Source organism: Cervus elaphus, chromosome X (genome assembly GCF_910594005.1).
Source record: "Cervus elaphus chromosome X, mCerEla1.1, whole genome shotgun sequence".
NCBI classification, from domain to species: Eukaryota; Metazoa; Chordata; class Mammalia; order Artiodactyla; family Cervidae; genus Cervus; species Cervus elaphus.
In genome coordinates, this window is record NC_057848.1 from 161,069,489 (window position 1) to 161,097,290 (window position 27,802).

At 39.6% G+C, this 27,802-nt stretch overlaps 1 protein-coding gene across 2 annotated transcripts in view; it reads right to left on the reverse strand.

The window, feature by feature from the left end:
- Positions 1 to 4,262: 4,262 nt before the first annotated feature.
- Positions 4,263 to 27,802, reverse strand: part of MOSPD2 (motile sperm domain containing 2) — an 85,115-nt gene continuing 61,575 nt past the window's right edge. Inside the window, exons 9-15 of one of the 2 annotated variants that reach the window (XM_043896162.1) lie at positions 19,639 to 19,815; positions 18,747 to 18,859; positions 16,629 to 16,725; positions 15,753 to 15,849; positions 15,243 to 15,372; positions 7,328 to 7,430; positions 4,263 to 5,164 (exon numbers count right to left, since the gene is read on the reverse strand). In XM_043896162.1, the coding sequence (XP_043752097.1) occupies positions 5,123 to 5,164; positions 7,328 to 7,430; positions 15,243 to 15,372; positions 15,753 to 15,849; positions 16,629 to 16,725; positions 18,747 to 18,859; positions 19,639 to 19,815 (759 nt within the window). In that variant the 3' untranslated portion in view covers positions 4,263 to 5,122. Of the gene's footprint in view, positions 6,774 to 7,327; positions 7,431 to 15,242; positions 15,373 to 15,752; positions 15,850 to 16,628; positions 16,726 to 18,746; positions 18,860 to 19,638; positions 19,816 to 27,802 lie in introns of both variants that reach the window. The other variant, XM_043896161.1, reaches the window with a different exon arrangement.

A 27,802-nucleotide genomic window follows, 5' to 3' on the forward strand; every position in this document is an offset into this window, starting at 1 on the left:
TTATAACTTTCTCCCTCTCCACCTCCCTAAAAAGAAGTCACTGGAGTTACAGAGTTGGAAAAGTACCCAAAACACATTTCTGGCATTTATTTTATGACCGAGAACAGTGATTTGGTATTTGACTCAAGCACACTTTCCCGTTAGTGGGTGAAAGCGGTTCAGGGAAAATTGAATTACAAATAGGAAGTTCTACTGAATGAGTCTCTGTGACAGTATTAGGGTGAGGGTTTGCTGCAGAAAAGAGAGGAGTATTGGCATGGGAAAGACAAATGATTCACTTCTTAGTTTGTTATAGTCCCAGATTCTGCAAAAGGGGATAGTCATAATATTAGTGGTTTTAAAGTTTCTTGCAGTCAGAAAGAAACAACACTACATACTTACGTAGAGGGAACGTCAAGTTAGAATTTATGGGGCAGTTGCAAATCCACATAGAAGGAGTTTGGGGTGGCTTCCAGAAACTACTGAGACTTTTTGACGCTCACATGTACATACACAGCTCTAGAAGGACCTGAAAATTTGCAGAGGACTTTCTGGCATAATAGAACTCAAGGCACTGGACTTTGATCCAAAGTAAATTAGACAGTAACTATGCTGGGAGTCCCAAGGCAAGTCTCCATGAGGAAAGGAGTTTTTTTCCTTCCTTTGTTTTAACCTTTTCTTGTAGTTACTTTAAGAGAGTATATATAGGTCTAAGAAAACTAACTTAAAAAAACTAACTGAAATGGATTATTCTGAAAGAAAAGAGAAAGTTAAAAAAAAACCAAACTGTTTTTCACTGGAGCTTTTTTGACAAAAGCACACAATTACTGGAAGTCATTTTTGCCCCAGCACATGAACTCATTGTGAGAATGTTTCTTGGGTGTTTTTTTTTTTTTTAACGACTTAATCAACGTTGACATAGTGGTGGCATTCTTTCCCTTACCAGATTATTTACAAAAGTTTGAATTGTTGTGTGCAGTGAAGTTATGAGGTGAGGAAACCAGCTGGGATAGAGACATACTGTCCTCCACACCTGTCTTTCGGTGCCTAACACAGAAGTTCTAGTCTGTTTCTTTTCATGTGCAGGACGTCTGTGAATTCAGAGCACTCAGACTGGGTAAGATTGGGTCAGCTTTCTGATCCTGTTTCCTGATCTGTAAAATGAGGGGACCATATTGGTTGAGCTTGCTGATTCCACCCAACACACACCCTTTCCCCTTGAGAGGGGACTGGGGCTCATGAATGTGATGGAATAACACTTATCCCAAGCTTACATAGAGGAAGGGATTTTGCATATGTGATGTTTCTTTCTTTAAAAAAAATATTAATTTGGCTGCACCAGGTCTTAGTTGTGGCACTCAGAATCTTCAGTCTTCATTGCAGTATGTGGGATCTAGTTCTCTGACCAGGAATCGAACCCAGGACCCCTGCACTGGGAGCACAGAGTCTTAGCCACTGGACCACCAGAAAAGTCCCCAGATGTGATGTTTCTAATCAGTTACCTTTGAGTTCATTAGAAAGGAGATTGTCCGGGTGGGTCTGATCTAATCAGCTGAGCCCTTGGAAGGGGACCTTTATCCATCTGAGCCTCCACGGAGGACGCAGGTGACTTGACAGTTTGATTTTAGTCTTGTGAGACATTATCCAGAGAACCTAGCCAGGGTGTACCAGACTCGGCCATGTGAACTAGGAAATAATCTGGGTTGCTTTAAGATGCTGAGTTTATCATGATTTGTTACATGGCCATAGCTCAGATGGTAAAGAATCTGCCTGCAATGTGAGAGAGCCAGGTTCGATCCCTGGATCGGCAAGATCCTCTGAAGAATGGAATGGCTACCCACTCCAGTAGTCTTGCCTGGAGAATCCCATGGACAGAAGAGCCTGGTGGGCTGCCACAGTCTATGGGGTCGCAGAGTCGGACACGCTGAGTGACTAACACTTTCACTTTACTTTTAATAGAAAACTTACATGATTTGAGTTCTTGAGGTGACTAGACTGTGGCTGAGACAACTAGTAGCTGCACCCTGCTAGATGCCCTTCTATAGACTCATGGATAAACCTCTCTGAAAGTTGATGAGGCACAACGCGGCCCTTCATCAAAGTAAACAGGACATTAACCTGTACCTTTCAAATCTTTTTCAATAAGGTCTGTCTGTAGCTTAGAATACCAAGAAACTTTTCCAGCCAAGGGTCTTGAGTGGTTATTTGTGTTTTGTCAACTTTGCTTCTCAAGTTAGCTATCTTCTCTCATTTTCCTCTCTTGCTGTTTAGGGAATGTGGAATTCTCAGACCTGTCCTTCGATATGGTAACCTGTTACTCAGTCGAGGCAGTTTTGAGTGGTTGTAACAAGCAGTGGACTTGGGAGACTAGTTCAACTCTTGGCTCTGAAACCAACTAGCCTGTGACCTTGGGAAAAAGGGTGATTTCTCAGGCTTTTGGTTTCCATATCTGTAAAACACAAGATCTTATCATGTCTTCTCACACTGTTCAAACAAAGGAACATGAACAACTGGTAGTTTCAAGCATCACTCAAATTCTCAAGTCTAGAAAGACTTGAAAGAAAGCTCAGCCAAGTGTGCATGATCTCATTTCTGTGGGTCAGGGAGATGTTCCTTTATATTCTTGCCAGCTGAACCAGTTGTCTCTAACATTTTAACATGTGCCAGAGATTAGTGTGGCAGGGGACCTGAGAGGGGTAGGGAAGAGGATCTTCGGACATTACAGGGAAGTAATTATAGTCAGTGTTAAAGATGGAATTGTCATGAAGATATAAAAGATCCTATGTGATATTTTTATGGAACTGTTACAAATACAGGGGGAAACTGTTCTGGGTGGAAAATTGTGGTATCACTTTAGGGTGTGGGTGTGGTGTTTTGAGGGGTCTAGGTGCCATGGCGGAAGGAAGCGTCAAAACAAGTCTTCCTCTGACTGGTGGGGGATACTCCTTCATGGGGTTCAAGGCAGCCGATCTTCACTGGCTTTCTCCATGTGTCCCTTCACCTGGAAAGCAGAATTCAGTGATGAAGCAATAAAGGGATAGAACAAAACAGGGAAAAAGTCTGGGGCACTGATGTGTGGCTTTGAGTGAGATGGGATATTCAGAAAGACCAACCCCAGTGTGAAAAGCTCTGGGGGCTGGGAAGGAAGGTGGTGGAGGCAACATCAGCAGAGCCAGGCGAGCCTCTCCAGGGCAGCTTTAAATGCAAGATCTCCTCCCTCTCACACTCCTCTTGGGAAGTAGTGCTTTGATGATCACAGTCACTTGGGGATGAGGAAACTGAGGCAGAAAGGTTAATGAACATTCCTGAGTCACACAGGAATCAAATGACAGTAAGGGGACTGGAACCCAGGTGGTCTTGGTTCAGAACCCTCACTCCTGGCTACCCCTGCCCCAGTTGAGACAGATGGGATTTCCATTCTGTGCTCTTGGTCCAGGGAGAAAAAGGGGAGCCCTGTGCTTCTGGGGACCCATGTGGTGCTGACATCAAGAAACCTCAAGTTGCTAGTAAAAATCTAGAGGAAGAGCTGGGTTGCTGTAAAGTAACTGATCCTTTTCTAGCTCTTCTGTTCCCTATAACACTGTGTCTTTTGGGAAAGGTCACACCCTCACTGTCCTGGGTTAGGTATGGGGCTCCCTCGTGGGTTACTACTGGTCTTCGTGGCTCTATTTTTAATTTCGCAAGTGGTTTTCTATCTCCATCTCTTTTACAGTTTAGAAGATGGACCTGTCCTTTTGGTCCTATTTTAATGGAGCTGCACTTGGGAGTTGTGTTTTCCAATGGCGAGGAGCCCACACACTCTCCGGGGCCTTTGTGGTTCCCATCCAGGGCTGCCCCCCACCCCCAGCCACTCTGATGCCTTCTCGCAGGGATTTTCTGCCACATGCCCGGCAGCCAGGCAAGACTTGTCAGCCTGCTTCCTTACAGGTTCCTGGCAGGCAGGCAGACAGGCAGGTGTGTGGGTACTAGGACGGGGGATGTGGGGCAATTGTGATTTGGGTGGCCGCTCTAGTGGTAGAGTCCACGATGGAGCCCCAGCTGTGACAGTGAGGCCAATGCTGAGGCAGGAAAATGGAGAGCGGCCCCAAGCAGACCCTGGGCGACAAGAAACAGGATACAGTGAGGTCGGGTTCTCCCGAAAACACAATTGTCTTTGGAATTCTGCAGTGCCCTCCTTAATAAAAAGATAAGCATGTCCAGGAGAAATTAATGTGATCTCTGAAAGGTCAGTGTGAGCCTGAGCATTGATTTTTTAAGATGCTTTATGAATTAGAGACCAGAGGTTTTTCCTGATGATATTTATTGCATAAATGTAATTATTTTTCTAAAACATATTAAAATAGAAAGCATGTTCTTTTGATCAATTTATACAAAGAAAATACCAATATAGTAATAAAAATACTGAAAATATATGAAAAGCACCAGAACATTAGAGAAATTACACTGGCAACAATTCTAGGAATATATTTTTTTCGCAATTGTACAATAAAGTGCTATTAAATCCAGTCAAAATTAGTGGCAAGATATAAAAACAGTTATGGTATATTATGAAATTTGAGGCTAGGTTTACCAGCAATTGTATTTTTAGGCTACTTGCCTATAATGATACTTCATTAATGTTTTCATGGAAACTCTATGAATTTCCATTCCCAAGTGAAAACAATCTAAATGTTGGTCCTTGGTAATCTGGTCATAAACAGGTAATGACATATTAAAAAATAATTATAGAGTACTCAAAATAATCATACAAATGTGATTAAATAAAATCAAAGGAAGACAGAATAAAATCAAATATATGTAACCAATCAAGACAAGTACAAAAGTTTAGATGCCTTTGATTTTATGGTTAATTTTCAGTACATTTTGCTTAGTCACATTTAATAGACACACAAATGTTAACAAGATACGTTATTAAATTCAACTGGCCAGACATCAGGGAAAAACATTTTAGTGAGTTGATGTAATTTTCACATGAAACATTAAAGGGACACCGTTAGGACAGTACATTTCCAATTTTGACTAATTATTTCCACATTTATCTGCCGAAGAACAAAACACAGACAATTAGATTACGGTAAAGCCAGCGATCTACCATATAAGGGGCAACCGCTGTGCACACACAGGGAGAAACTATGAACAGTACTCAGGGTGGACTGCAGTCACTTTCACTTCTGGAGGTGGCAAACTGAAACAGAAAAACCCAAATTAAGACAAAGTATGAGACCAGTGTCCATTTAAGGTTTTATTTCCTAGGCCAATTTTGAAGGAAGTCTCTCTCTCCATTCTTCATAATGCCACTTTGGATTCATCAAATTCTCAAGATGAAAGCCGCCAACACTACAACTTCAGAATAAAACATTCTCCAAACGTGGCTCAATCACAACTCAAAATTTATTTTACAGGCTATTTTTTGTCTTTCATATAAAGTAGATTTACATGTGAACCAACAGGGACCCGAACTGGTTATATTGATGAGAAAACAAACTACTTTCATCAGGCTCTGCTCCTGCGAGGTGTTTCATGTTAGGAATTGAGGAACTGTCCTCAGTATTGCTGTGACAAAGGTGGAAGATCAAGTCAGTTAACCTTGGTCTGAAGGTTGGACAGTCAATCATCAAGTAATATTTTTCACTCTTAAACAGAGAACTGACAACCTAGGTTTCATTTTTTTTTCCCACCCTCTTAAATACTCCAGTCTTTTGTCAAGTTCCCCTCTCATGCCTGATTTTAACAAGAAACTGAAATGTAAATGAATTATACTGCTAGGCATCTTTTTCAAAAATTAACTTTTCAAAAAATATATTTATCTAACTCCTTTCATTTAGAAAAGAAGGTGAAGATGGTCCAATGGAGGATCAGGCCTTTATAATAGGTGAAGCAAAAAGGTGTGTGTCCAGCCAGAGAGCAACATGAAACTGCATAAAAAAGACTGGAGAGTTCTCCTTCCAGATGTTACTGACAGATTTCAGAGAAAATCCAACCAGACTTAGTTCCACAGTCCTACCTCAACGAGAGTGTGATTGTTCAATACAAAGTCTGAGATTAATAAAAGGCAGGCAGGCCTTTAAGGAAGACGGATAGGAAACAAAGGCTGAAGGTGGTTTGGCATTAAGTAGTTGTACATTCCAAAAGAACATCAACTAGCATGTGTTAGTAGTTCTCAAAATGACAAAGTCCTGGTTACAGAAATGACTCTCTATAAGTACGTCTCTTTTTTTTCAATATACATTGTTCTATATACACAGTATAGAAAAACTAAGTTGGCTCAGCTATAATAACTGTGTTAAAAAAAAAAAAAGCAGATGACGTTTTTTGGCTGCAACAAAGCATGGTACTTTTCTGTTCAGCTAACATATATATATATATATATTATATATATATGATAAAACGAGCTTTCAAAGTATTCAGATCAGGAGGGGAAAATAAATTATCTCTAAACTATTAAGTCACACAACAGATATGCCTTTACTTACTTGAGTACCTATAGACTCTCATAATCAGTCTCTTCAGTGTTTGCTTATTCTACTAGTTTATTTCAAGAATGTTTCAGTTCTGCCCCTAAATGCCGTACATCTTGGTGGAAGCACAGATGTGCGACACTTGGAGCATGGTGGTGAAGTTCTGAGTCTTATTTTCTCCCACTAAGGCCCACTTCTTTAACTGTACAACAGATAGAAAAAAGAAACCATAAAAGCAAGCGAGAGCACAGTTAGGGCAAGCAGCAGCTGCTGGAACCAGATACATCGTTGGACTTGGTCTTCAAGCTTCCTAGTGCTCTCTACCAAACGATTGAGCTGAAGAGGGAAAAGAGGACGAAAGGTTTGTATCAATACAACAGTACATTAATCATGTGCATGCCAAACGAATATTAGAAACCCCACAAACATGTACGGGAGAGAGTCCATGTACTCTGAGAGGCTGGGATGGAAAGGCAATGAGGAGTTAGACTTGGCTGATGTGGAGATGTGCCTCTCTTTATTCTTGTTTTGAAAAGGTCTAATTTTCAAGTTGAGAAAGGAGCGAAGATATCATTTCCTGGAGGTACTGAAGCCAACTCTTCAGAAAGAGGCCCTCTACCTTTTTCAAATGTAAATGCACTACATGGTACCTTTTCCCAGAGATCATGTTTTTCGATGAGCTTTCAGAAAGTACAGAGCTTTCAGAAAGAAACAGCTCTCTGAAAGTAACTCACTGCTTACCATTTCTGATCTGGCTTCCCTTCACAAAGAGGAGAGCGTTTCTGTCATGTCTATGCCAAAAGGCTTCCTTATGTCAGTGGGGAAAAATGAATTTCTAATATTGATTAACATTAAGGACTTTGTTTTAGTTGGGAAGAAAGAACACTTACCTGATGGTAGAGGTCTTCGCTGGTTTTATCTGACGTGTTAAAGGCGTGATCTTTCAATGTAAGACTGGATGGTTTACAGCTCTCAACAATATGGCATCTTAACCTATGAAAATCCAAAGGAAACACAACTTCTTGAAGCTGTTAATGAATTTTTTAACAAGTAAAATATAAGGTGAAAAAAAGTAAACACAGAAAGAAGTGTGTGTCACAGTGGTGAAAGCATTCACTTGTCTGCCCAGAGATACCTAAGGGAGCCGCTGAGCGTGTATCTTCGAAGGGCAGCAGAATTTGTCACCCCCTCAAAATATGCCTCTGTGGCACAAGGTTTATCTTGAGCTGGTTCCTGTGACTCTGGTAGAGACTTTTGTTTTCAGGACTTCTGTTTTCTACTGGTCCTCTTTCCTGCCAGAGATGGTTGTTGTTTTCTCTCTGTCTTTTGTGGTGTTTGGCATAAGGAGAACCACAGGACAGGTGAGACTTTGCTTTTGTTTCATTCTGTCCTGAGAGCTTGGCTTTATGACCATTGAGAGTATTCTCTCTGGTCACTGCCAGCTAAATGATGATCTTATCTACATGCATCTCATGACCAACTGCATAGGCCGGGGATCCGAGACACAAAGTGATAAGCAGCCTTCTCTGATCCTTCCAGCTGTTGTGGGAGTTTGGCATAAAGGGCCCTTGTCCTCGCAACCTTGCGTCCTTTAGTGTGGGAAAAGTCCTGTTCCTATAGCGCCCACCCGGTGTCACAGATAAGGAGGTTTGTAACTGAAAGCATTATCACATTCTTGTGGGAAACTGGAGACACTTATGACACTGTCCTTAGCACCTGTGACAGTGAAGGTCTTGGCTTCCTGAAGCTAACTCTGCAAGTGAGCTTTCTGAAATTTTGAGGGCTGCATCTTTGCACCCCGTTTTGGGCTGCCTCTTGCATCCATGGTTAAGTCATCAAAAGGCTTATTGGTGTGGGTTGCTATTGAAAGTAATATAAGATGTTACTTGTCAATGGCCAAATGATGGATCTTTTGAATTGGAGAAACTTTTGTGTTTAACATGTTTCAGAGCTCTCATCCTAAACAATTACCTTCTTCGCTATCTAGGGAAAGACTAACTTGAAAGGAGGACATGAAGGAGTATGGTAGTCAGCCTTAGGGACATCCTTAGCAAGATGAAATGACAAAGTTCTTTTTACCTCCACTTTTAGAACATATCTATCAAATTTAGAGAAGAGTTAAAAAGATCAGTTCCCCGCTCCCAGGGACCTTGATTGGCTGTGCAGGGGTGTTCTTAACATCCACAATTATACTGTAGTTATCAGATACACCAGATGGCCCCCTGGGGAAAACAGGCACACTCACACAGGAAATATGACCACAATTCCTCCCAAATTATCAGGAAATGGATAAACCAATATTCAGAGGCTGTTAGAAGCAATAGTAAGGGCTTCCCCTACCCGCTCCCTGAAGGTGAATTGGTCCAAGGCTGAATTGTACACTCAGAAAAAGAGCATTCAAAGGCCTTTGTTGAATGCTTTATCTGAACTTTGTAAAGCATGCTGCATTAAGCCCTGAAACTCCAGAACATAGAAATCATTTGATTTCCATCTTAATTGGAAATCTTCTCCCTGATATAAAGCAAATTGAAGAAAATGTAGTTGGATGGGCAGGTCAGTCCCATGATATCATTCAGGCTTCAATCCAATTTTTTGAGGCATTAAAAGCAACTGTCTTTGTCCTGCAAATCTTTACAAAGCCAGAAATTCAGCTCTAGAAGCAATTCATTTCAAAAACCTGCCCTATTTATTAATACCTCAAAATATCTGTAGGCATTGTAAAAGACCAGGACACTGGAAATAGAACTGTTCTGCATTTGGAAAAACTTTAAATGGTAATTACTCTAAACCTCTGATATTAGGCAAAGTACCTCCAAAACTCCAGGCAAGAAACTTAAGACACTTTCTCTGTGATATAAATTTTCTATCCCCACCTTCTTTAGGACCTGATAGCCAGCTCTTAGAAATGCAAATTCTCGGAAAATGATTTTCATAAGAAGGCAAAAAAGGAGCTATTTTGAAACTGGACAAATGAAAAAACATATATATATATATTAGTTAAAAAAAAAATCTTAGCACCCTGAGCAGGTAAACTTACTCCAACTGCCAGAAACACAATTTGGATTCACCTGTTCTTTTATAAGCTAGTGAGTTTTTTGTTACTGTATCAAAAATTAGGGCTAAAATTTTGGAACCAAAGCTTTAAGGTCTCTGTATGTTTACATGTGTTTATATATGTGTTAACAAATGTGTGGTATTTTTCTATCTCTGAATGGTACTGTAAAAACTAATTCATAAAAGTTATATTTAATTGGCATAAAGAAAAATAAGTGCTTTTCAAATTAAATATTCCTAGAACTCTCAAATATAGAAACTAACCCCAATTTATTTTTCAAGTTCACATGATCTGGGATAATTTTTGGTAAATAAAAAGCTGGGTTAAGTTTGTTGGTTTAATTCAACAGGCAGATCTTCCGAGTTATCAAGATGAATACAATGAGAGAGATGCAACTTATTCTACCTGGACTTACCTCTCAAAAAAGCTCATGTTAGCTCTGTTACAAAATCCGTCAGCAAGAAAAACACCTCTGACACTGTGCCTTGATGTCTTTATGAGTAAACTGAACAATTCTATCTAAATCACTTGACCTAACAAGTCACAGGGATAAAAGTTTGTAGGTGAGCTTTTCAGCACTGAGGATGTTTTATATCTCTTAAAAATAGTTTTCTAAATATCTTTGATTACTTGAAAGTTTAGAGTTTTGCTAAGTTAAATGATAGGGAATTAACTGAATATCTAGGTCATTTCCAAATAAGATAAAATACTGAAACATTACTAAACATAGGTTTATCTACTTTGGGCTTCTTAGTACAGAATGAAAGATATTTGGATATGTAAGACATAGTCATATCTTGTGCCATGTTAAAAAGCTATACTAGGAGGAAACATCTGCTTTTAGAAATTATGAACTATATTCATAAATTTTCCAGTTTAAAGAATGCTGGTGTAACAGATTACAAGTGCTTGTTTTCACTAGAAATTAGTTTCCAAGAGTTATGAAAATTATAATGCTAGAAATTAGTATAATTACTATATGCAAGAGTTAGGATATTTTTGACCAGGAGAAGTGAAAGTAGTTATATCCTAAAGTAAAACTAGTTATTTCAGAATAGAAAGTAGGAGAATAAAGGACAAATTAAAGGCATATAGAAAGCTGGGAAGAGAGAGGAACAGAAAATGTTACCTTGTGTAGTCAAGAGGGCTAAAATTGAATAACTGTTTTAAGAGTTTTAAAAATAAGCTTAATATCAATAGTCTAATTACATAAAACAAAATTTTCTTTCATTTATTGGTTAAAGGACAGTTTTATTAGACTACTGGTCTGCCCCTGATAGGAGATTGTGAAAGGTTTTTCTTTACCCTTTCTAAGTAATCTGCCTAGAAATCAAAGATTTTAGATTGTATTAAAATGATTTCCTGTACTTCTAGTTATCTTTATCATCAGGTCTTTGATTACTTTAGCAAACAGTCTTTTAAAGATTAAGAGCTAAGTTTTGGTCACAACTATATGACCATCTGTATTTGCCTTTGAAAGTTAACTGTCACTTTGGTTAATTGGATCCTTAAATATTGTTCCATATTAATTTATGATTCTATTTAGTCAAGTGTCCAAAACCCTTTGATATTTTTGACAAACTTCCCCACATCAAATTCTAAATGAAATCTTTCTGACCTCTAACTAACTTTGGGATTTTCCACAGGGCCTCTGTGGAAAGATGTGTTTTCTTTCATTATAAAAATATATTAAACCACTTAGGCTTATTTGATAAATTATGTGAGTGAAAGTGTTAGTTGCTCAGTCCTATCCGACTGTGATCCCATGGACTGTAGCCCGCCAGGCCCTTCTCTCCATGGGATTTCCCAGGCAAGAATACTGGAGTGGGTTACCCGTTCCTTCTCCAGGGGCTCTTTCTGACCCAGGAATCAAACCCAGGTCTTCCGCATTGCAGACAGGTTCTTTACCATCCGAGCCACCAGGGAAGCCCCAAATTATGAGAGACACATTGTCAAATAAGAATACTAAACCTTCTTGATTGTATTTGTAGAGATACACGTTTCATCTTCAAAGAGACTCACAAAAAGGACTCTGACAAATACTGTAGGATTCAGGTTTCTGATAACTTGAAGATTATAAAACTGAACTGGGTAGGAATTTCCAGAACTAATGGAAAAACTGGACTCAAGCAGAACAAAAATTAATAACATGGAATTGAATGAAGCTGATGAAAATGATTGTAATTTTTATGACTTTTGGTTAGAAATAGAATGTTTTGTTTTTCCAGACTTAAGGAAAACTTTTTCTCTTAAGGTATCTGTGATTTACTGCAATTTGGTGAATTATGCCTTTGTAAGCAGAATTGAGACAATGTTTTCCCCTACCTGATCCCTCCAAAATCTGGAAACACTTAGTGTGATATTCTCATTTTCATGGTGATACAGTTATTTGCGTAAGTTCAATGAGAATCTGTTCCCCTTGTAACAGGGCACAATTGGAGACATGGTTATATTATCAAGGTTGATGACTCAAATGTCCTATTGAAAATGAAATGCATAAAGCAGGTATGACCAGATGGCTGTAAGGAACTAAATACACTTGGGGAAAAAACTCACCTGGTACCTTGTTTTCAGACAGCCTTACTAGGTAAGGAAAGTCACTTCCTGGCAAGCTCAGGAACCTCAGGATACTTTGGGGACCTCAAGAAGAGAGGAATTTGCCTCAATTGGCACAATAACCTTACTTACCCATGTTTACTGTGCTTTCCCTGACAGCATCTCAGAACTGGCTTTCTTTGGTCTTCAGCTGGAGGTGGTGATGGCCTGAGCCATTTGGCTGAGTTACTTAGTTTTCCTCGGTTTCTCCCACATATACAGGAGGTATCCATGTTATGAAACTTCTGTTTCTCTCCTGTTCATCTGTCTCTTATACAGTGGGTCTCAGCCAAGAACTTAGAAGGGTAGAGGGGAAATTATTTTTCCTTTCCTACATCTTCTAACTTTATTGCATAATCAAAGAACACAATTACACACAGTCCTCAATAACCTATGAGAAGTTTTCTTTTATATAAAGTATTCAATAGAATTCACCCAATCTTAGGATCTGAAGGAAACCACCCTTTCTACATGGGAAGCAGTGCTCTCACCTGGCCTTCAGTACTAAACCACCAAGTCTCCCTGTTTCTGTAAGTGATGGATTGTCTTTTGACAGTTATAGAACAGCAAGGCATTAGGAACTGATTTACAAAATAAGATAACAAAACAACTCATATGTAACAAGACTAGGAAAAAAAACCCAGTAATTTTAAGGTATGGTTTCATAAGCAATTCAAAAGTAGGCCTAATATAACTTGAAATTTAAATATCTAAATATGCCATTTAAAAACACATCACAACCAGCATGAGCCTTATCTAGGATCTGTGTTCCTTTCTTCCTCTTGACTTAAGGCTGACCTCTACCTGGGTTTTAGGTTTTGTTCCTTCTTTCTCAGGAATTTCATGGTCAGTGATTTACCTTGTAAGGTCAGCTTCTCCTTCTAAAATCGTTCTTACCGTGGTTTTAAACAGTGCTCAAACAACTCCCACTAAAAACCCCAAACATATTTGTCCTTCTAAAGATGACCCTGGTCCCACCTAAATAAGCCAAACCTTCACGAGACCCAAACCTTCAGGAGACTCATTACCTATGTTTCTTGGGCAGTTGACTCCTGCCAACTGAAACTGATCCTCGTGAGGTCATCAAGGACCTCTGTGATGTCATCAGCAGTGGCCACCACTCACACGTCATCTTTGACAGACACTGGTAGCAGTTTGCTCCTTCATGAAACATACTCTAACCTGGGTTTTGAGGGCACAGCTCACTTACTGGTTTCCCTCCTGACTCCCTGTATTGTCCTCCTTTGTTTGGCCACTAAATATTCCTCTAGGCTAGGTCTAACTGTAACTTTTACCCTCTTTCACTGGGGAAAAGTCAGACCTAGCCTAGTGGAAATACAGCTTGTCTTTCTAGACCCTTTCTTATTTCTCTTGCTCTCTTACCTATGAATGACCTGAAAATGGTAATCTTGTCCAAGGCATTTCACATCAGGTCAGTGTTCTCCTACAAAGGTGACCAGACTCCTCCTCTGGGCCCTGCTTCCTCTCCAACAGTCTTTCTTAGTATGGGTCCTCTCACATTCTGTTCCCGCCATATGCGTTATATAACCTCCTCTATTTTTGTAGATTTAAATCAACCAAAACCATTAATAGACTTCCCAGCTTCTCGTCTATAAAGCGAGAAAAATAATTACCTATACCTAACTTTCCCAGGTGGCGCTAGTGGTTAAGAACCCACCTGCCAGTGTAGGAGACATTAAGAGACACAGGTTCGATACTGGGTCAGGAAGACCCTCTGGAGAAGGAAATGGCACCCCACTCCAGTATTCTTGCCTGGAGAATCCCATGGACAGAGGAGCCTGGTGGCCTACAGTCTATAGGGGTCACAAAGAGTTGGACACGATGGAAGTGACTAAGTATGCATGCAGAGTTGTCCTAGTAACTAAAAGAATAAATATGAGTAACACACTTACACCAGTACTAGCATATAGGAGGTTCTATTTAAGTGTTAATATTATGTCTGCCACAGTCTATTTTCTACACAGCCTCCCAGAGTAATCCTTTACGTAAGTCACTCACCTCATGGCTCTGCTCATCACCAGGTAATGGTCTCTCCTCTTAGAATCAGCAGTTCTCACTATGGGAATGATTTGGCTCCCTGCTGCCCCCTTACTTGATCCAGGCTCCAATGACTTTACTGTTCCTCACACAGGCTAGGAACACAGCTTTTTCATTTGTGGTTCTCTCTACCTGGAAAGCTCTTGTCCCAGTTATCTATGTGGCTTTCTCTCATTTCCTTCATATCCTACTCACATGTCATCAGAGTGGCCATCTTAACTATCCTCAACTGAGCTTCCTCAATACCTTCTGGGCTGCACCATTCTTCAGCGGTGGGTGGGGGGGTGGGTGCAGAGGGGTACACTGAGTGGCATCCCTGATGTCTACCTGCTAGATGCCCACAGCATCCCAATGTCCAGTTAGGACCTCAACAGTGTCTCCAGTATGACAAACAACTGTCCCTTGGGGGGCAAAACTGGGCACACAGGGAAAAAAAAGACCCATAACCAACCTTCTCTTTCCTATACATCTTTTTAAGATGTAAAAGACTTGCATGCATGCACGCACAGATGTACATGTGTAATATGCCTATACAGTCACGGGGTTTTCTCCTCTTAAATAGGCTAATTGTCATACATATTTTTCTGTGAGCAGGTTCTTTTCTTTTCCTACTACTATATCAGATGTCTTTTTCCTGTAACAGAACAAATAGACATACTACACTCTTGAATGGCTGCAGAGTGCTCCCCAGTGTGGCTATTCTCAAATGCATTTCACTGTTACTTTCCTGATGATCATTTGGGCTCTTTTTCATTTTTCACTAGTACAAACAATGCTGCAGCAAACATTCTGGTACATAAGGTGAGCATTCCAATAAAGGTTAACTGCTGGAAGAGAAACACCTGTGCTTGTAATTTTGACACATCCAGAATCTTGCACTAGCCTGCCAGCAAGTCTCTGCTGTTAGCAATCCTAGAGCCACTCCAGGTCCCATTCACCTGGGCACCCTAGAGCCTTTCAGCACGTGGGGCCCACAGTGTAAGCCTAGTGTCTGCCAAGCGCAAGAAGGAAGGAATGCCTGCCTAGCCCAGGTAGACACATCCCTCTGTGGGATTTTTCCCATCGCAGTTTGAGAGCTTATGAGTCAAAAAGTGTACCTGTGCTCCATCACTTTGTTTCTAGGAACTTCCTTCCAGAACTGAGTTAATTCTGCTGGACCCGTGCCAGATGTCTGTTCCATTTCTGCAGCCATTACCAGAAAACGGTCTTGGGCAGAGACTGTTAAACCTGCATTCCAAAAGGGCAAGTTAATACATAAACAGGAACCTTTACAAAGGGTTGGGCATGTGGTTTAGGCACTGTTCTAGAAAACAACACTAAGGAAAAAGAATAATATGGAACTATTGTAAAACAGGCAGCTCTCCTATAAAGATGAGGACTTTTGTGGTTTGAAATTCAATTTCAGCTGGCATTAGTTTCAACACGTTTAGTTGTTCAGTTTGTTAAATGAGACTCATTCAACCATCTGGTTTTACAGTTGGCCAGAGTATGGTGAGGTGACTTGCTGACAGTCCAGTTTTGGGATTCCAGTCGAGCTCTGCTGACTCATCGCCCAGCCCTAGGTCCCCCATAAATACCCTGTTGCAGCCACTCAGGTGACAACTCACCGCCATGGGGAGACACAACTATATCAACTGATGCACCAGGGTCACAACTGCTATTGCTGGGCTTGACTCTGTACTTTTCTGGAGCAGTTGTTCTCACCTGTTTATGAGGACAGTAGTCACAATAACTTTCATGCTCTTTGGGGGGAAATGGTTTAAAAATGACTTTTAAAAACCAGTTAATAAAGTCCATAAAACCACCTTGGTGGTTAAAATGTATCTCTTCCCATCAACAGGTAAAAAGCACCTCAATTTATTGGGAAGAAACATTCATCAGTCCAACTGTCACTGAGCCCTCCTCTTAAATTAAAAAAATGAGCCCAACTGTTAATTATTAAATTCAGGTGGTTAACAGGATAAATATTTCATATTCAAAAACACATCCTACATTAGAATACATGTTACAACAGTGTTTAGAAATTTAAAAACATTAGATAATCAAAGGGCATCCAGAAAGATGATTTAAGGAAGTAAAACCTACCATATGGGTAATAGTGGGCTCAGTCCTGTTCTACTTACTGCTCAGCAACAGGTTAGTATCCAGTATAAACTACACTCCAGAGTATACCACACTTGGGGGGAAATGCACTTTTGATTTTACAGCTTTATTTTTCACTCTTACGTATTATTCATATAATGAAAAAAGGATTTTTGTTTTTTTTTAAATAACAAACATTAAACCCTGGGACTAATTTGGACAGTACCCTATTACTGCATATTAAAGACAGATACAGACCTCAAGGGAACATTTTAGATAAGCTCAGAGCTAAAAGGCACTTTAACAAGCCTAAAAATATCATAAATAAAAACATGCAAGCTCAAAATTATCAATCTTTCAATTTCCACACATAACTTATAAGTTATCTTTCAGATATTTACCTTAAATGCCACTATGTTTTTTGTTACATTTGTCAACACTATCAAAGCTTTCTTCTCTCCTGAGTCTGTACTTCCAAAATACAGTTCTTCCGCTGGGCTACGTGGTAATAAAAGCATAAGGCATTGGTATTGTTCAGGAGAAATGAAAAACCTAATCATCAGCTTGAAGAAAAATATCTGGTTATGCCCATTTGTATAAAGAGATTTCATCAAAGATTACAAAACAATTACCTAATACATTTTGTATTTTAATCTTACTGACTGAATGAATGCATGCTATTTGAAAAGTCCTATGGTTTCCCCCCAAGATCTAAAAGAAAAATAGGCAGGAACAGAAGGGAGAATTAGGAGGATTCTAAATTAGTCCCATAACCAGCACCATCTTCAGGTTTATTTACTGAAACTCTTTGGCAGGTGATAGGTAAGAACCAGAAAAGAAATTGCCACTTCAACTTTACCTAATTACAAACATTAGAATGGGGCACATTTCTATACACCAACTTAAAAAAGTCAGAGATATATTTAAGTAACAGAATAATTCCTGACTATATATAGTTTTTTTCTAAGTAACATGGAAGGAGAATAACAAAAGATTTGCTGTGGGAACTATAGGAAAATTGGCCAAAAAAATCACTAAGCTTCAAAAAGCAATTTTTACTGTTAGCCACTGTAATGCCCAGGATCTAAAATAAAAATGTAAAGACTCAAGCAAAGTTTGTATAATTTAATTACATGAGCTAAATTTAAATTGCATCAGGTGCCTCTCCAAACAGTGCAAAGGACTATGATTTTTTAATAAAAAGGTGAATTCGCCAGATAGCCCTTGACTTTGAGCTCCATCTTTAAACACTCATTTTATATCAGCAATGTCTGCATATCGGATATTTATTCATGTAGAGAACACACACTGTTAAATAAGAGCTCTCCCTGGAGAGCTGTGCCTAGCTTTGGACAAGACATAAATTGGCATGACTGCTGGCTTCCTTTAAAAACCCATGTGAAATATACCACAGAAAAGATAGGAAGTTTCTGTCTTCAACTGCTCTCAGTACCCAGCACAAAAACCATGAAAAGGTCTGGGGAGACAGAGGCTGGTTAGGTCCCTGGGTCTATGGAGGAGAAGCACTGTGATTTTCTGGTGGGCATTGCAGAGTTGGCTTTCTCCCTAGCTGGCTCTTCCAGCCATATCACGATAGCTGTAGCCCAGGAACTAAGGCTGTGACAGGCCTCCAGAGGGAAAAAAACACTAGTTTGCAAACTAGTAGAGGGCAAAATGGGGAAAAAAATTCTGAAGCAGGGAAAATGACAAAGCAAAACCATGGAAAGGAGAACAGGCACGTGTGTTTCCCTCCCTGCAGCCCCCACATACACACTCATGCAGATGGACAAGATAAATCCAAATATAACAGTAATCAAAATATGTGTCAACAAATCAATCTTGTCAGTTAGAAAATTTCAAATTCGATCTTTAAAATGTCTGGCTCTAGTGTTCATGAGTCTTTAACAGTTATATAGAAAGGTTTCAAGTAAAAGGATAGAAAATGATACAGTAGGCCGTTACTAAAGACAGTTGATAAAGCACTGTTAAATAAGGTTATATAGATTTACCAACCAAAAGCATCATTAGTGAGAAAGCTCTCTACATAGTGATAAAGAAATGATACTAAATTTTTTGGATTGAACACCCTGGAGAGAAAAATAGAGATGTGCTGAAATCTGGCTTTGGTAAAAATCCTATTTTTCTGGTTCAATTTTAGTTTTGGAAGGTTAAATCAATAAAGGGCTACTTCAGTGTCATTTCTGGCAACCTCAAACTTATGCAAGTCAAAGACAATCAGTAAAATGAGAAAAATGTATGTCATTCAGATTTGTTGTTAGTACAGGAGTATTCATTATTACCTGATGTGGGATAAAGGCCTTTTAAACTCACCAGAATAAATAAAAAGGTAGCTACAACTATCCACTATGTTTGAAAACCAAGGTGAGACTTCAGATACCCCTTAATTTTATATTTCCACAGTTTCAAAAAAAGTCCAGAAATTTTCTTAACTTTGCAGTTCTCTCAAAACAATCAAGATATGTTACAAAAGCATAGCTAATAAAATCCTCAGCCATTACCTGATGTGTAATAAGGGCCCTTTAAACACACTCAGTGGTTTCTTGAAAGTTTTCATTTTGGAATCAACTTTTTCATTCTCATCTGCTTTGGATATAGGTTCCATTATGTTACCCTAAAGACAAATTATATATATATATATATATATATATGAAGAAAGATAAAAAAATTCAGTTTCACACAGGCAGTGACAGGCAGTTCATTAGGTCACAAAGTAAGCATTATAGTAACTCGATCCAAATTATAATCTTTAAGCTAGGTTTACTATATGTTAAATATATAATTTAGATATAATAATCAGATCATTAACCTATATTTGAGTGCCTACTATATAAAGAAGCCCCTTTAGAAAATGTAACATGGTCTTTCTCTTAAGAGTCTTTTTTAGTTTTTTTGGCCACACTGCATGGCTTGTAGGATCTTAATTCCCCAACCAGGATTAAACCTGGGCCCTGGGCAGTGAGAGCACTGCATCCTAACCACTGGACCACCAGGAAATTCCCCTCCCTTATGGATTTTTAAATCTTTTCTACATAGAATATATTTATATCCTATCAAGTTCCTGATATAAAAACATAACAACTCAGTGCACTTTAAAAATGACAAAGACGGGGTAGATCAAGGGTACGTTTTAAGATACTTTTATTTTAGATAAAAAAATTTTTGGATAAAAGGATTCTTTCAAGGTGTGTTTTGCCAATTTTTATATAAAGCATGGAATCAGCCTTTTATATAATGTAGTGGTACTAAGAGTCAGCTACTGCCATCCTTCTTCTTTTTACATTTCAAGATATAGAAGGGCAGCAAATTTAGTGAATTATCCAAACTCACATAGCCAGCTGGTGGGACGAGATCACATCTTTTGTCTCTATTACATTTTTTTGTTAAAATTACCTTTTTAGGAAGAGTTGTTTGTTCTTCATTAGAAATTGTTTCCAAGGTATCTTTGCCATCACTTTCTATATCTTCTTTACTTGAAGCTTCATCCTCACTGGCAATAGGCCCATTTTCACACAACGGTGTTTGGAAATCATCATCTACAAGTGGTGGATAGCTATACTTGAAAGGATCCTGAGAAAAAGAATTTTGTATCAGCTTGCTGAGAGGTGGGTGGAGAAAAAATTCTCTTAGTAAAGTTAAAATCCATTCCTCTGGCCAAGGAAACAGAGTTAATTAGATAGGGAAATTTAAAACAAAGCAAGCATTTCAAAACAGCATGGGAAAATGCAATAAGTGGTGTGGGACAACTGGCCAGCCATCTGTAAAAGAACCAAGTTGGATCTTCAGCTCATTCTTTATACCAAAAAGAATTTCAGATGGGTAAGAGCTTTAAATGTGTGTATTTTTTTAAAAAACCATGTAAGTTTCTGGAATAGGGGGATTAAAAACAACAACAAAACCAAGAAACACAAAAGCTGAGTAAGGAAAGGCCTTTCTAAGTATAACACAAAACCTAGAAGGCATAAAAAATATTTATAAAAAAGGAAACATTTCTGATTGAGGGCTGAGACAAGATGGCAGAGCAGAAGGATGTGAGCTCATCTCTTCTCATGAAAACACTGAAATCACAACTAATTGCTGAATAACCATTGAGAATAAAACACTGGAACCGACCAGAAAAGATACTCTATATCCAAAGGCAAACAAGAAGTCATAAGGAGACAGTAGGATGAGCACAAGAATGATAAAATCAAATCCCCTACCTGCCAGGTGGGTGACCCACAAATGAAAATAATTGTATCACAGAGGTTCTCCCACAGGAGTGAAAGTTCAGAGGCCTACATCAGGTTCCCTGGCCTGGGGGTCTGGCATTGGGAGTGGGAGCCCCCAGAGCATTGGGCTATGAAGGCCAATGGGATTTGATTGCAAGAATTCCACAATACTGGGGCAAACAGAAACTCCACTCTCAGCGGGGACACACAAAATCTTGTGACCACCAGGACCCAGTGGGAAAGCAGTGACCTCATAGGAGCCTGGGCTAGACCTACCTGCTAATACTGGAGGAACTCCTGCTGAGGCAGGGGGTGGTTATGGCTCACTGTGGGGACAAAGACACCGGTAGTGGTAGTTCTGGAGAGTATTCATGGGTGTGAGCCCTCCTGCAGGCCACCATTTCCTCACTGAAACCTGGTCCCTCCCAATAGCCTATAGGTTCCAATGCTGGGATGCCTCAAACCAAACAACTCACGGGGTGGGAACACAGTCCTGCCCATCAGCAGACAGTCTGCATGAAGTCTTCCTGAGCCCACAGGTGCCCACTAAACACACCCCTTCACATGATCTTGCCCACTAGAGGTGTTCCAGGACAGAAGTGACTCCATGTCTGATCTTTTTTTGACTTTTGACCATTGCCGGATTATTGCAACTGGATTACAACTAGTTCCACGAATCACTGTTTTGTTTCTTGTCTCCAAAATGTTTGTGCTTTGTGTCTCCCTGCTGCATTATGTCTTTGTAAATGTTGCTTGCTGCATTACTTATATCCTATCTCATTTATAAGATGAGTTGTCTATCACAGTACCAAGTGTGCAAACAGGCCTCCAAAGAAACTTCTCTGGCTAATCATCTTAGGGAAATACATCACATTGATAACATAAAATAATTTTAATAGTGTGGTTCTAGGTATGGGAAGAGGTAATAATTGAAAATGTCTCCTGGATCATAATTAGACAGATCTAGAGAATCATTAATTATTGATGGGGGTCTACTGACTCAATAGATGCTGAGTTTGAGCAAGCTCTGGGAGTTGGTGATGGACAGGGAAGCCTGGTGTGCTCCAGTCCAAGGGGTCACAAAGAGTTGGACACGACTGAGTCACTGAACTGAATCCAAAAATTAGCACCTGGAGTGGCATATTAAGTACTTTTGCCTGATCTGGGAGGGGCCTTCCAGTGTCACAGGACAAAATTTCATCATAAAATGTCTCCCAAGTATTGGTTAAATTTCTGACCAAGAGGGGAGGATCTGAGAAATGGAATTATTTCCTGCCATATCAGACATCAGCGATTGCAGCCCCCTGCCCAACATGACCTGGTGAGCCATAGGACACTCAGGAAGGAGAAGAATATCTCCCATCTAGCAGCCATCAAGACTTCAGCCACTTGCTATGGTGAGTCCTGAGGAAACTCGGGATATGAGAATACAGGATTATAGGCCCCAGATACCTGAGGTACATGTCAAGGAAATGATTTCAATGAGCCCTGACTCTTGCATCTTCACATACACAGAAAAGTTGCTAAATTCTTTACCTGAGGGGCTGCCTCTCAGGCCTTAAGTCCTCAAAATTCCCACGGAAAAGAACATAATTCTTAACTTTTAGGTTGTGAATATTTTTTAAGTGTACAGGTGTAAAGTAGACACTTCCCATATAGGAACAAAAGAAGCAACATTTGGAACACTGGCACTGATGGCAGACATTCCCACAGACATCTGTCTGACAAGATACAGCAGGAAGCAATTAGAATGGTCATGGCCCCCTTTCTACAAGACTGTGGAATGGACATCGACAGTGTGCAACTGTTACTGGGAAGAACTGACTCCACGTTGGATCTGTTTCTTCTACTTTAACCTTTGCTTCCCATTGCTTTTGTTCACTAAAAGGATGCTGTCCATACATAGTGGCCTGCCTTGGGTAACCCTGCCCCACTGCCGGAATGTTAAACCAAAATGCCTTTGCTCCAGGCCCTGTCCACCTGTGGATGGCTACAGGAAAGAATTAATGCATCCTCTCCACGAGACTGGCTATTCCAGGAGATATTTGCAAGATTAATGGAACTTTTACTTGACTTCCTCGCCTTCTCCCATCCCTGTTCTATAAAAAGAACCTGGCATCCAGACCCTGATATGATGGCTTTGGAGACACTAGTCTGTCATCTCGGTCTGCCAGCTTTCCAAATAAACTCGTATTCCTTGCCTCAACACCTCATCTCTCGGTTAATTGGCCTGTCATAGCAACCAGAGCAAACTTGGACTCAGTAAAAGAGACACAAGACTCAGCTCTGCCCACAAGTTGGCAGGAACCAGTCCCTCCTAACAGGAAGCCTGCACAAGCCTGTTAAATAGTTTTTCTTTTTTAACAATGCTGTATGGCTCGTGGAATCTGTTTCCTAACCAGGAACTTAACACGTGTACTCAATAGTAAAAGTGTGAACTCCTAACCACTGGACCACCAGGAAATTCCCAGGACAAGCCTCTTAGACTGGCCTCATCCACAAGGGGAGAGAGAGTAGAAGCAAAAATGAACTACAACCCTGCAGCCTGCAGGATGGAAATCACAATCACAGGAAGTCAGACAAAATGAGACCAGCAGAGGAATAAGTCCCAGATGAAGGAAAAAGATAAAATCTAAGAACAACAACTATGTTTAGTGGAGACAGGCAATCTACCTGAAAACGAATGCAGAGTACGGACAGTAAAGATGATCCAAGGTCTTGGAAAAAGAATGGAGGCAGAGACTGAGAAGAAAGAAAAAATGTTTAATAAACACCTAAAATATCTAAAGAACAAATAGAGACAAAAACTACAATAAGTGAAATGAAAAACACACTAGATTAAACCAATAGCAGAATAAATGAGAGAACAGATGAGTGAGTGGGAAGACACAATGGTGGAAATCACTGCCACAGAAGAGAATAGAGAAAAAAGAAAAGAAATGAGGACAGTCTAAGACACCTCTGAGATTACATTTAAAGCACCAATATTCACATTAAAGGGGTGTCAGAAGGAGAAGAGATAAAGGACCTGGGAAAATGTTTGAAGAGATAATAGCTGAAAACTTCCATAACATGGCAAAGGAAATAGTTACCAAGGTCCAGGAAGTGCAGAGAGTCCCAGGCAGGATAAACACAAGGAGGAACATGCCAAGACACATGTTAATCAAACTGACAAAAATTAAAGAGAAAATATTAAAAGCAAAAAATAATGTACAAGGGAATTCCTGAAAGATTATCAGCTGATTTTTTTAAATCAGCTGATTTTACAGCAGAAACTCTGCAGACCAGAATGGAATGGCATGATAATATTTACAGTGATGAGAGGAAAAGAACCCATAACCAAGATACCCTTCCCATAAAGGCTCTAATTCACAGTTCGCGAAGGAATCAAATGCTGTCATGCGAAAGTTAAGAGAATACACCACCACCAAACAAACTATGCAACAAGTGCTAAAAACAATCTCATTTATAGACTACTGTATCAAAACACGGTAACAGCAAACTGAAAATAATAAATACACACACACAAAAGGAAAAATGAAATCAAACACAACACTAAAGTTAGGCATCGAATCATGACAGAAAAAAAGAGGAAGCGGGGAAAAAGACCTACAAAATCAAATTTAATAATTAATAAACTGGCAATGACAAGAGAATTTCCTGGCAGTAGCGTGGGTAGAATTTGGTGCTTTTACTGCCATGGCCTGGATTCTATCCCTGGTCAGGGAACTAAGATCTGCAAGCCATGCAGCAAGGCCAAAAAAGAAAAGACAGTAAAACAAAAACATATCAATAATTACCTTAAATGTACATGGATTTAATGCTCTATCCAAAAGACAGACTGGTTGAATGTATGCAAACTCATACATACATAAGCTGTCTACAAAAGACCCACTTCAAATCTAGAGACACAGACTGAAAGTTAGGGGACTGAAAAAGGTATTCCATGTAAATAGAAATCAAAAGAAAGCTGCAATGTCAATACTCGTATCAAACAAAATAGACTTTAAAATACATACAGACTGTTTTAAGAGAGAAAGGACACTATACAATGATCAAGGGATCAATCCAAGAAGATAAAACAACTGTAAATATACTTGCACCCAATATAGGAGCAGCTCAATATATAAAGCTGGTACTAAAGGCTGGAGCCATAAAATGAGAAATCTACAGTAACAAACTAATAGTGTGGGATATTAACACACCACTTACATCAATGGAAATATCATCCAGACCAAAAGTCAATCAGGAAAAACAGACCTTATATGACACATTAAAATAGATCAACTTAATATTTATAGAGCATTCCATATGAAAGCAGCAGAATACACTTTCTTCTCAAGTGTACATGGAACATTTTCTAGGATTGATCACAAGTAAGGCCACAAAGTAAGGCTTGGTACATTGACGAAAACTGAAATCACAACTATCTTTTCTGACCACAATGCTATGAGATAGAAATCAACTAAAAGGGAAAAAAGTAAGAAACACAAACTTGTAAAAGCTAAACAATATGCTAAGAAACACTCAGTGAGTCACTGAAGAAATCAGAGAGTAAATTAAAAAATACCTAGTGACAAATGACAATGAAAACATAAAGATCCAAAACCTATGGGAAACAGCAAAAGCAATTCTAAGAAGGAAGCGTACAGCAATACAATCTTACCTTGGGAAACAAGAAAAATCTCTAATAAAAAACCTAAACTGAGTTCTGACAATACATGGTCCACTGGAGAGGGAATGGCAAACCACTTCAGTATTCTTGCCTTGAGAACCCCATGAAAAGTATGAAAAAGCAAAAAGATATGACACAGAAAGACGAACTCCCCAGGTTGGTAGGTGCCCAATATGCTACCGGAGAAGAGTGGAGAAATAACTCCAGAAAGAATGAAGAGATACCACCAAAGCGAAAACAATGCCCAATTGTGGGTGTGACTGGTGATGGAAGTAAAGTCCGATGCTATAAAGAACAATACTGCATAGGAACCTGGAATGTTATGTCCATGAATCAAGGTAAATTGGAAGTGGTCAAACAGGAGATGGCAAGAGTGAACATCAACATTTTAGGAATCAGTGAACTAAAATGGACTGGAATGGGCGAACTTAATTCAGATCACCATTATATCTACTACTGTGGCCAAGAATCCCTTAGAAATTGGTGTAGCCCTCATAGTCAACAAAAGACTCTGAAATGCAGTACTCAGACGCAATCTCAAAATTGACAGAATGATCTTGGTTCATCTCCAAGGCAAACCATTCAACATCACAGTAATCCAAGTCTATGCCCCAACCAGTAATATGGAAGAAGCTGAACGGTTCTATGATGACCTACAATACCTTCTAGAACTAACACCAAAAAAGATGTCCTTTTTATCACAGGAGATTGAAGTGCAAAAGTAGGAAGTCAAGAGATACCTGGAGTAACAGGCAAGTTTGGCCTTGGAGTACAAAATGAAGCAGGGCAAAGCCTAACAGAGTTTTGCCAAGAGAGTGCACCAGTCATAGCAAATACCCTCTTCCAACAACACAGGAGACGTCTCTACACATGGACATCACCATATGGTCAATACGAAAATCAGACTGCGTATATTATTTGCAGCCAAAGATGGAGAAGCTCTATACAGTCAGCACAAACAAGACTGGGAGCTGACTGTGGCTCAGATCATGAACTCCTTACTGAAAAATTCAGGCTTAAATTGAAGAAACTAGGGAAAACCACTAGGCCATTCAGGTATGGCCTAGATCAAATCCCTTATGATTATACAGTGGAAATGACAAACAGATTCAAGGGATTAGATCTGATAGACAGAGTCCTTGAAGAACTATGGATGGAGATTCATAACATATGGTACAGGAATTGGTGACCAAAACCATCCCCAAGAAAAAGAAATGCAACAAGGCAAAATGGTTGTCAAAGGAGGCCTTACAAATAGCTGAAAAAAGGAGAGAAGCAAAAGGCAGAGCAGGAAAGGAAAGATATACCCAAATGAACGCGGAATTCCAGAGAAAAGCAAAGAGCGATAAGAATGCCTTCTTATGAGAACAATGCAAAGAAATAGCGGAAAACTACTGAATGTGAAAGTCTAGAGATTTCTTCAAGAAAATTAGAGATACCAAGGGAACATTCCATACAAAGATGGGCACAATAAAGTACAGAAATGGCAAGGATCTAATAGAAGCAGGGGAGATTTAGAAGAGGTGACACAGAAGAATTATACAAAAAGGTCTTAATGACTCAGATAGCCATGATGGTATGGTCAACAACATAGAGCCAGACATCCTGGAGTGTGAAATCAAGTGAGTGTGGGCCTTAAGAAGCACTACTATGAACAAAGCTAGTGGAGGTGATGGAATTCCATCTGAGCTTTCAGATCCTAAAAGATGACACTGTTAAAGTGTTGCAGTCAATATGCCAGCAAATATGGAAAACTCAGCAGTGGCCACAGGACTGGAAAAGGTCCATTTTTATTCCAATCCCAAAGAAGGGCAATGCCAAATAATGTTCAAACTACTGCACAACTGTGCTCATCTCACATGCTAGAAAAAGCAAGAGAATTCCAGAAAAACATCTTCTTCTGCTTCATTGACCATGCCCAAGCCTTTGACTGTGCAGGTCACAACAAACTGTGGAAAATTCTTTAAAAGATGGGAGTCTGAACCACCTTACCTGTCTCCTGAGAAACCTGTATGCAGGTCAAGAAGCACCAGTTAGAATTGGACATGGAACAATGGACTGGTTCCAAAGTGGGAAAGGAGTACATCAAGGCTGTATATTGTCACCTTGCTTAATCTATGCAGACTACATCATGTGAAATGCCAGGATGGATGAATCACAAGCTGGAATCAAGACTTCCAGGGAAAATATCAACAACCTCAGATATGCAGGTGATACCACCCTAATGGCAGAAACTAAAAAGTAACTAAAGAGCCTCTTGATGAAGCTGAAAGAGGAAAGTGAAAAAGCTGGCTTAAAACTCAACATTCAAAAAACTAAGGTCATGGCATCTGATCCCATCATCTCATGGGAAATAGATGGGGAAAAAATGGAAACAGTGACAGACTTTATTTTCGTGGGCTCCAAAATCACTGCAGATGGTGACTCCTGCCATGAAATTAAAAGTCTCATGCTCTTTTGAAAAAAAGCTATGACAAACCTAAAGAGTGTATTAAAAAGCAGAGAAATCACTTTGCCAACAAAGGTATGTATAGTCAAAGCTATGGTGTTTCCAGTAGTCATGTACAGATGTGAGAGACCATAAAGAAGGCTGAGCACAAAAGAATTGATGCTTTCGAACTGTGGTGTTGGAGAAGACTCTTGAGAGTCCCTTGGACAGCAAGGAGATCAA